Source organism: Vipera berus (assembly GCF_964194415.1).
Source record: "Vipera berus genome assembly, chromosome: 2".
Lineage (NCBI taxonomy): Eukaryota > Metazoa > Chordata > Lepidosauria > Squamata > Viperidae > Vipera > Vipera berus.
The window spans coordinates 89051787-89062693 of NC_138203.1; the positions used below are offsets into that span (position 1 = coordinate 89051787).

General features: G+C 41.6%; 1 protein-coding gene across 2 annotated transcripts in view; it reads right to left on the reverse strand.

Annotated features, from left to right (window-relative positions):
• The window catches only part of ECPAS (Ecm29 proteasome adaptor and scaffold), an 88341-nt gene extending 83997 nt beyond the window's left edge, over window positions 1–4344 (reverse strand). Inside the window, exons 1-2 of one of the 2 annotated variants that reach the window (XM_081317866.1) lie at window positions 4314–4344; window positions 3609–3653 (exon numbers count right to left, since the gene is read on the reverse strand). In XM_081317866.1, the coding sequence (XP_081173992.1) occupies window positions 3609–3653; window positions 4314–4335 (67 nt within the window). In that variant the 5' untranslated portion in view covers window positions 4336–4344. The remainder of the gene's footprint in view (window positions 1–3608; window positions 3654–4313) is intronic. The other variant, XM_081317867.1, reaches the window with a different exon arrangement.
• Between the last annotated feature and the right edge of the window lie 6563 nt (window positions 4345–10907).

Here is a 10907-nt window from a genome sequence, read left to right on the forward strand (position 1 = left end):
TGGGGATATCAGCATCTATAGATGCATTCATAATTATTTTATTTATTTACAGTTTTTGTAACTTGGCCCAGTGCATAATGTTGGATAAGAGTATAACAGAGTAATAATAATAACACATCTGCCTATCCCAGATCCTTGGGAAGGTGGATAAAAATGTCAAATCCAGTCTAAACAGCTGGCTAACTGTGGGACAAACCACAATAATACAGAGGTAACTCAAACTGAAAGCATGGCAAAACATATTTTTAATCACCTTCCAAAGTGTATGAAGCTCCACAAGTGAGTTATACAATGTGAGGATCAGAAGCCAAAATGACAGCCTTCTGTCCTTAGCCTCCCGTGTGTGAAGGAACTGGGAGCAGGCTATGACAGGATGTTCTTACTGGCTTGGCAGATTCAATCTTAGCTATACAGCTAAGTAATCTCATGTCTTGCAAAGTACTAAATTAGTTGCACAAGCCTATATGGATGGGTCTAGCTAGATAAACACTGTTTTGCACAAGCATAATATTTTTACAGTATTAGAATCCTTTATTAGTATAGGCTAATAGATGTTGATTTTTAAAGACATGTTTAAACTAATTAAATGACAGGAAAAGAAGTGGGGTTTTTGTCAACAATTCTGGAGACAAACAAAGATGCACTGTATCTTATATGCTCTCCAAACCAGTCTTCCTGATTCCTCCCCAATGGATTACAACAAGGGTCCCTAACCCACCCACCCATCCATCCACCCACCCACCCCCAGCTGCATAAATAAGTGAAGCTCCATCCGTGCAGGTAGCACGCAAAAACCTAGAAAAACTTTTCTCCACAGAACCGGGCCTTGATGCCCAAAAGATTGGGGCAGCCTGGACTACAATATCCACAATTCCACATCAGAATAGATTTTGACTAGGAATCACGGCCAACAGATTTGAAAAAGCTACTGTCAAGCATTCATACATATCACTAAATTTCTCAACATTCTTTGTTCAGGCATGACGCAAAATCATGCAACTTTAAAGAAAAGGATTACTCAAGATCTGATAATATTTATTCCAAATAAAGAAGCAGAAATAAAAACCTCTATTACATTGCTGAGATGCCTTATCCAAGCATCAAAGACACTGCCATTAAAGTTCAATTGTTCCTCATCCAAAAACATTTAATTCCATCAAGTGCAATGGAACTTTCTCCTAAACTATCCTATAATCTTATAATTTCATTAGTACCTCTTCCCTACATATTAGAAGTACCTGTCAACACAAATGAATAGGAGCCACTCCCAATCCAGCCTCCTTCACAAGGTTGTGTTGTAGGTATGAAATTGAGGAAAGGGGCCTAGTATGCTAATAAACCTATCCTTGAACTCTATGGGCTGTATAGGCAATAAATGACCACATATTTTTGATACTTTGATATATTGTGTGTGTAATATATACATACTAATATATTTTTGATACTATAACCATGTGTATACCATATGGTGGACGTATCTGCATTTGCGTAGCGGTAGAGGTAGAAGACTTGGCTCACATACTATATGATTGTTGTTTGTATAAGAGGGTGAGAGACAGGGACCTTGGTTCATTTATTGGGAACTCCATGTTAAAACAACATACCTTATGTGCAGCCGGAATCTAAAAACAACATTTAACACAACACAGTAGGTGAAATGGTTTGGCATATGTGGGACTGATTGGGCTAGATCAGGGGCAGGCAACCTCGGCTCTTTTATGACTCATGGACTTCAACTCCCAGAATTCCTGAGTCAGCTATGCTGACTCAGGAATTCTGGGAGTTGAAGTCCATGAGTCAATAATAATAATAATAATAATAATAATAATAATAATAATAATAATAATAATAATAATAACAACAACAACAATAACAATAATAATAATAATAATTTTATTTGTATACCGCCCTTCTCCCGAAGGGCTCAGGGCGGTGAACAGGGCAATACATGTTAAAAGACAAAAATACAAAAATTAAGAGAGATTAAACAAGATGCCCAAAAACTATAACAAAAAATAGATAATAAAATAAAAAACAAAAAATAAAAAATAAAAGAGCCGAGGTTGCCTACCCTTGGGCTAGATTGTAGGGGTGGTACTGAAATATAATTTTCTTCTTTTAAATTATTGTACGTTACTCCAATTTTACTCCAATTTCATTTTCAATTGTTTTTATAGGATTTTTATTAATAATTCGTGTTTAGAACTCTGTATTTTGATATGGGCTAATCAATAAACTAAACTAATAGTACGCGTATGTTATACACGCGCCCACACACCCCTATATGTGAGCGCACACATATGTGTATGTATATGTACTTATGTATGCACGCGCACACGCACACCCAGCTTGCCTCAGTGGCAAAGACTACAGTCATTTCCTGTCACAAAGAAGCATTTCCCGGCCACGCCACGCCTCACCGAGCGAGGCCTCGAGACCTGAGATGTGGAATGGGAAGTGGGAGCCACCACATTTCGAAAAAGCCAAGGAGGGACGGCGGAGGCCGGGAGCCGGCAAAATCCGTCCCGAAGCGGCCCTCTCGCCCTTGCAACACCCTCTTCCTTCTTTTCCCCCTTGCGGGCGGGGGGGTGTCGGGGGCGCGCCTCGGCAAGACCGGCCCGCCTCGCCAAATTGGGCACTGTGCGAAGTGGAGGGGGCTCTCCTCTTCTCCTCCCTCCAACTCCAAAAATTAAAATAAAAAAATAAAATAAAACAACAACGACACACACACACACCCAGACACCCAAACCCACCACCCGGCAAGATTTTTCCCCAAGGCCGGGTACTAACTAATCCGCCGGGGAAAGCGAAGTCACGTCGGGCTTTTGCGCTTTTCCCCCCAAACAGATTCAGGAATAGAAAGGAGAGGAGGAATGAAATCTGGAATTCCCTCGAATGAAAAGGGGGGGAGGGAGGGGGGGAAATAAAATTACTTTCCTCAGGACAGTAAAGCAAACTTGGGCAAATCACGTCCCCTCCATATTTTTAAAAGAGGGGGGGCGAGAGGTGGGGTCTGGGTGTGTGTGTGTGTGTGTGTGTGTGTTTGTGTCTGTGTGTGAGATCAGTGACCGAAGAGGCTTAATTTGGAGGATGTTTGTGTGCGTGTGTTAAATCAGTGACCGAAGAGGCTAATTTGGAGGACGGGGTCGTCCCCCTTTCCCACCCTCCTAAAGCTTTTAAGCGTCCCATTTCCTAATATGACTCTGCAACAACTGAGGCCTAATGGCCGGCTCCTCCTCACCCTTCCCCCCCCTTCCCATCCTGCATCGTCTATGAACAGTTCCCCCCCCCTCCTCCCCAAATCAGCTCTCCTCGCTTTTCTTTTTGTAAAGGGCTCCCGGCCCTCCCCAGCCCCGTTTCCGAGGTCTCCCTATAGCACTCATCAAGCGCGGTGGAGGGGGGGGGGAAGAGGAGAACTACAGCCCCCCCCCGAAGGCCGGCGCACAGAGCTTGGGGAAACTGACCCACTAAAAAGAAAGACGGAAGGGTTCAAAGCCTCTTTTTCACCGTGTCCCACACGAACGAGGTTTTTCTCCCCCCCCCTCCACCGCTGGACCCCCCCACACACACGCATATATATATATACACACACAGAGAGAGAGACTTACTCAGCTCGTCTTGGGCAGCAGAAGCGGCCGCAGCCATGTTGTCAGCTGGGAAGAGAAGGCGAGAGAGAAGGAAGCTCAGCCGGGAGTTCTCCTAGCTCTGGGCTGCGAGGCAACGGAGCCGAAGGGGCAGAGGAGGCGGCGAAGGGGGGGGGAATGGGGGGGCTCCCGTCCTCTCCCTGGCCTTCAGCCCCCTTCCTCCGGGCTTTCCCCGCGACTGAGCTGCCAGAGAAAGGCGGGTGGGGGGGGGGGAAAGCCGAGGGTTGATTTTTCTCCTCCCTCCTCTGACTCTCCCCTCAAAACGCCAACCGCGGCGGAGAGCCACGCAAAGCTTAAGTAACCTTGCAAATCTCTTCCCCTGCCCGCATCGGCTTTGTGCACGCACCTACTCCGCCCTCTCTTGCCTTTTTTCACTTTACTTTTATGTAAAAAAAAAAAAAGAACGGGGCGATCGTCCAGCTCCTTCCCTTGATCGCCTCCTTCTTGACTACCTTACACACCTACAGGGCTGTTGCCTTCGGCGAACTAAGCTCGCAGCTCCGCGTAACTGTTGCAACCAAGACACGCACCAAAAAAATCGAAGTAGTTTTTTTAAAAAAACAACAACAAAAAACACCGCCCCTCCATTCATCGTTGGTGATCTACGATTTGTTTGTTTTTTCCCCCTCCACCGATACTTTCCCGAGGATGCAGCTGAAAGGAAATTACCTGAATCCATGCTGACCTCCATGATTGGCAATGTATGTGTACACTCACACCTACACACCTCCCCCCCCCCAGGAGTGGTGGAGAAAGGAGGAACAGCATTTTTATTTTTTTATTTTTAAAAAGGAGAGTTTCTCCCCCTATCTGCAGAAGGTATTTCTAACAAGCTGACTCATTCCTACCTTGAAAGGTGTTCGGTTACGATGGTTTTAGAAAATCTGAGATAATTTCCATGCACAGACCTCCTAAACTATGCTACCCATTGGGCCAAGTACTCAGTAGTTAAACGACCTTCAAGCAAAGATGTATTGTGCCTTTTTTTCTGCTCAACACTCAACATTCAACACATACATATACATGCATATATACATATATGGAGATTTAAAATCTTTCATACATATACATACACACACACACACACACACACACACACATATATATATATATATATATATATACACACACACACACACACACACACATATACATATGAAAGTAGTCATTTTAAATCTCCAAAATGCAAACCTGGGATGCAAAAATCCTGATGACTAGTAGATGGCGAAAAACTGTCATTGCCATGTAGCTATCCAGGTTTTGCAATACAAATGTGGTAACTCTATGAGAAAGGACTTACCGGTATGTATATCTAGAAATCTCTAGCAAGAATGCAGTGTTCCATTCAAAATGAGCCAGTGCCCCAATCAGTAAAATCCTTGCAATGCAATGTTGGTGTATTATTTGTTCGTTTGTTAAATTTTTATGCTTCCCATCTCACAATGACTCTAGATGGCTTACAATATAGTATAAAATGTTGTATACAGAGTGCAATTTGTCTTGTAATACTTAAGCTATACTATGCCAAGGGAGATGTTCTATCAGCATTATTCGAAGGCAGTTGGGGCATAAAGACACTATCCATGTTCATACACATTCAATCCCAGTAATTGATGGTAAGGGTAGAAAGCAAGAATATATAGCTGGTGTCTTATAGCATTTTGCCTATAGCCATAAATTGCTAGTCTTTACTTATGGATTATTTCTCATCTCCATAGCTGCTTTATTTCACTACCTTGACTCATTTTAATATTTGTGTAATTCATCTGTATACACTTTCTGAAATTTGTTAATGAAGGACTAAATGATTCAAGACTATGTGATTGTCTGAGTTAGGCAACCACAGGTTTGAAGCAGAAAGGAGTAAAAGGAATTTCTTTTGCCTCTTGTTCCTTGTTAGCTTGATTGGTGCAATGTCTTTGATGTGACTAGGATTATTGATTGATTGATCAACTATCAATCAATAGTCCTAGGCCTAACCATATTTTATGGGGAAAAAGAACACAAGACAGCTAAGATAAGTAACCATATAGGTAGTCCTCAACTCATGATTATAATGGAGGCTGCCACATGATTGCCTCTCTTTATGATTCCCACCCCTCCTCTCTGTGATGTAGTCGTTAAGTGAAGCACAGGGTGCCTTGGGTGGAAGAGGTGTTGGAGAGAGACTGGTCCAGGTAGGAGGAGGGGGTCAAGTGGGGGATTAATCTAGAATAGGGGTGTCAAACTGGCAGCCTGTTGGCCGGATACATCACACGGAGGCCGTGCCCACTCCAGTCCACAAAGGCAAAAAAGTCGCAATATGTCACGATATGTCACGTAACACGATAAGAGTTTGACATCCATGGTCTAGAATCTTTACATAGACATAAGAGAGCAAGGTCCAGCCCCTGCCCTGAATGTTGTTGAACTTTATCTAGTCTTTCCCAGAGGCAAACTGCCAGTCTGAGAAGATTCCTATGAAATAAGTAATAGAACATTAAAGTATCTGGTTTAAACTCTTCAGGTGTGGGTCTAATTATTCACACCTGACATCTGGGAGACCTAGCATAGGCCCATTTGCTGCAGCCCTTTCAAGGCCTTTCCCATCCCCTAAGGCAGGGGTCTGCAACCTTGACAACTTTAAGACTCATGGACTTCAGTTGAATTCTGGGAGCTGAAGTCCACGAATCTTAAAATTGTCAAGGTTGCAGACCCCTGCTCTAAGGCATCCCATGCCACATTTTTCCTCCCTTGAGCTCCCTGCAGGCCATGGGCCTGCTTTCCCCCCACCAAACCAGGTCCCCTATGGACCTTGAGCCTGCTTCCTATCCCACTGGATCCCACACCTTTTTCCTTGGCCCCCGTCACTGACCAAACCATGTACTTATTTTGGCGGATCTCTGGAGCTGGAAAGAACAGACTGCTCCATACATTGGCATCCCTGGGCCACTAGTTCTGTCCTGGAAACAGGCCCTATTCTGGGTAATTAATTATGATCAATACAAAATTATAATCAACTTGTGTTGTTTAGCCATTCAGGAATTGCAGGCAGAAGAAGCTATGCTGCTGAGTAATGAGGAAGCGCAGCTGTCACTGGTTTTAGAAGATGAGGAGTCCGAGTTGCCATTACCCTTCCAGTTCAAGAACTGACTGTGTAGAGAAGAAAGCAGAACAAAAGTGTTCTACAAGGATCCTCACCAGAAAGGAATTTTGCCTTCCCAAATGAGCAATACCAGAATTATTTCTATTTAAGAAGAGCAGTGTGCTTAAGCCTATTAGAGATAACCTAGACTGTCCATTGACCTAGACCACAGGTCTGCAACCCGCGGCTCCGGAGCCGCATGCGGCTCTTTCAGCCGTCTCCTGCGGCTCCCAGTCCTCTGCCATGTGCAGTCGCCCCCCAAAAAAAGTGGGACTAAAAAATTTCAACCAATTAATTCAAATATGCAGGGTAGGTGCATATCTCGCCTTGGCTCCACTTTCAGTCAAACCCTGTTCTGCGCACGCGTACATGTACGCGCATGCGCACACATTTTTTGCGGCTCCGAGTTTTTCCTTTTGTGAGGGAACCGCTTCCGAGTGGCTCTTTCACTGTTTCAGGTTGCTGATCCCTGACCTAGACTTTGTGTGCCTTGTCTCTCACCTTGAATTCTTGTTTTTTTTTACTCTGGACCTGGACTGGTTAACAGCCCTGCTATGACATTTGGACCTTTGGACTTTTCCCCACTGCCCTTGCCATTTGCTGTGTTTGCAAGCTTGTTGGACTTGGGGGGGGGGTTAATTTCTTGTTTGTGTGTGTGTATTTGTTTTTGTGAGCATACTTCCAACTTCCTGCCATCTTTCCCACTGACTTTGCTTGTGGGAAACTGGCAGGGGAGCTCACAAATCAAGGTCATGTGACCAGGAGATGTGCAATTGTCAGAAATCTAAGCCAGTTGGCAAATGCCCAGATCACAATGGCATAGTTGTAAGAACCAGGAAATGTTCAAGTGTCTGGTAAACAATTTTTCTTTTAACAAGATGCATATGAAATGTGATTAAAATGGTTGGGGTGTTTAACTAGAATTGTAAAGGTTTAGATTCAATTCCACAATCTGTTGTGAAAGCTTACTCGGTGACTTTAGTTTGATGCAATGATATCATTCTGGACGAGTCAAAATCGGCAAGATGGTACAGCAATATTATAATGGTAACCCAATTCCTTGCTATTTTGGAATATTAGATTTCACATGTGTCTTCAATATTTCACATATGAATAAAAACAAGATTATAACCACTGGCCAAAAGCTCCCACTCCTTTTTGTTTCTACTTCTTATTGATAAATTGCCTACTGTGCCTAAAGTGGTTTTCACCAATCTGGTATCTTCCAAATCTATCACACCAACCAATTTGTAGTCATTAGCCATGTTGTCAGGATAATGGGAATTATGTCAATGTAACTGAAGGGCCCAGGTTAGAGAAACCTAACTTGAAATAATTCAAAACAGCCTGTCTTCCGCAAATATCCATTGTCATCCAATGTCAGGAATGATGGGCAAAGAACACCAGAAGTATATGTCAAAGGTATATTATTCCAGCAGGATTAAAAACCCAAGTCATGAAACCAAAGGTATGAAAGTCATCCCAGCTACACAGCTAAAGTAAGCAAACACTTATGTTGGACAGCAGTGATATAAGAAGATAGTGGAGGCAGACCATTATTTTAGTAACAACAATAATCATTTCATACTGTATGGAAGAAGACAATGATAAACCACACTTCTGCATTTTACCAACAAAACCACATGGACAGCCAATATGAACAATTATTGACAATACAGGGCAGGGTGATGAGCCCCTGAGGTTGGATGGCACTCAATATGCTACTGAAGAAGAGCTGAGGATTTATTTATTTTTTAAAGTACTCTTGAAATAACTAGTTTTATGGTCGCATTCAACTTGAATTTGACAGAACATAAAAGCAAGGTGTGCTGCTTGTCATTAGAAACTGGAAAGCCAAAGTTGGAAATACGGAGGAAAATGTGGTTGGACTGAATGGCTGAAGAAATCAAATGAAGAAAGAGAATGACTCAGCACTGATTTCTTCACTGCTAACACTGTCGTCAGATAAGTGACAGCACCAAATGGAGTACATGGAAATGAAACCGATGACGTGATTGGCACAAGGAAGTGAAAGAGTTCAGTTGTAAGAAAAAGATGTGGTCAGGGGCTGCTTGAAGAACACAGCAGGAACTACCGTTGTGCAAGTTCCAAGGTCAAGCAGCAGAAAATCAACCTGTTTTACAATATGAACTTGGGCATAATGCCTACAGTTTTTAAGGAGACCATCAGGAATCATTTCGAAGTTTTGAACTTCTTTGATAGGGAACCAGAACTCTGGAATAAATACAAATGTTACTAAGGATGAAGGTGAAAAGGAACTGCCAAAGCCCTAAAAGCGGAAGAAAGCAGCTGGATATTGGCACGAACCATGGAAATTGCCGAAAAATAAATAAAGAGAAACCAAAGCTATGAAAGACAAAAATCTCAAGAGAGAACAGAGTTTCAGACATCTTAGAAGAGATCCAGAGCAGTATTACAATACCTGTAAAGACATCAAAGATGAAAGCAGACATAGAAAACAAGGCCTTTCAAAAGATCTTGATTCCAATCTTGAATGTGTTCCAAACTGGAATTTGTATATAAAAGGTTTCTAATGGACAGGTAGTGACTGATAAATCCCATAAAGATGGAAGGAGTAAAGATGTCAATGACCAAGATGCATTGGAAGATATTTGCTACTTACATCTAGCATTAGAACATCAGATTATCTTTTTTTTGTAATATATTTTATTGATTTTTAACAAAACATAAATCACTCAATAATTGGTAAACAGTGTGTTGTCTGGGTTACATTTGTAAAACAATCCTTAACAATTAATTTCTATAATCTATATTCCATATATTAATTTTAGTTGATTTCCTCTTCCCCCAAAATATCCTTTTTTACAAACATTGAGTTAATACAATTCTTATTGTTTTGTTAAATAGCAATTGAGTATGTAATTTTTCCCCAATATTCCTAAAAAAAATAATCATATTAGTATAATATTTCTTTTCTTTTCAGTCATTTTGGTTGCCTTATCATAGTATATTTCTCCTACCAAATTCTGGATATTCTGACTAGTGAAAATTTTCTCAACAATTTACATTGACAGATTTAATTCTATTTTTTTTCCATATAAGCCGTCTCACACTTTTACATTTCTTAAGAAATAGATAAAACAATGAAAAGAGAGAGAGGGGAAAAAAGAAAAAAGAAAAGAAAAGAAAGCAAGAACAAAGAAACATAAGAAATAACGTACTACTTAAAATATATATCCCTCCTAGGTTAATAGATTAGCTTAACACTGCAGTCATTATCAAATCAGGAGGCTTCTGGAATTGATGGAATTGTCCTCAGAAATTATCTTTAGAAAGTAATGGAAGAAGAACCTGTAAAAGATCTAACCAAACTATGCCACTAAGTCTAGTGAGCAACCCAGTGGCCAACAGATAAGAAAGACATTGATCTATATACCAATACCAAAGAAAGGAAACTCTGCAGTGTGTGCATACTTAATTTCACCTGCTAGCCAAATAATGCTTAGAATTATCTAATGCAAAATAGAATCCTACATAGAAAAGAAAAAGGCCAACTTTCAAGATGGCTTTTTTTTAAAGGCAGAGGGACCCAAAACATTATTTCTAATGCATGCTGCATAATTGAGAAAGCCAAAGAATACAAAAGTGAAGTTAATATGTGCCCCACTGATTATAGACGAGCCTTTGATTGGGTAGATGTGTCAAGCAGTGCCATGGGAATCCCAGAGCATCTCATTTGTTCTCATGCAAAAACTATACACAGGTGAAGAAGCCAATCTGCACATTACATGACACAAAGCTGTATACTCTCATTTATTCAACCTGTATGCTGTGGATGGATGGATGGATGGTCCTGGAGAAAATTTATCTAAGTGATCCTTAAGAGTCGACACTGACTTGCTAGCACACAACCAATTATTTTAAAAAAACATGCCCAAGTTCTTAGGCGTATTATCTATTGCATGGGTAGGCAACCTTGGCTCTTTTATGACTGGTGGACTTCAACTCCCAACAATTCCTGAGCCAGCGTGGCTCAGCTTGGAAACCTCTCCCTTTTCCCTCAGCATGGCTGGCTCAAGAATTCTGGGAGTTGAAGTCCACGAGTCATAAAAGAGCCAAGGTTGCCTTTGTTGTTGTTAGTTGCGAAGTCGTGTCCG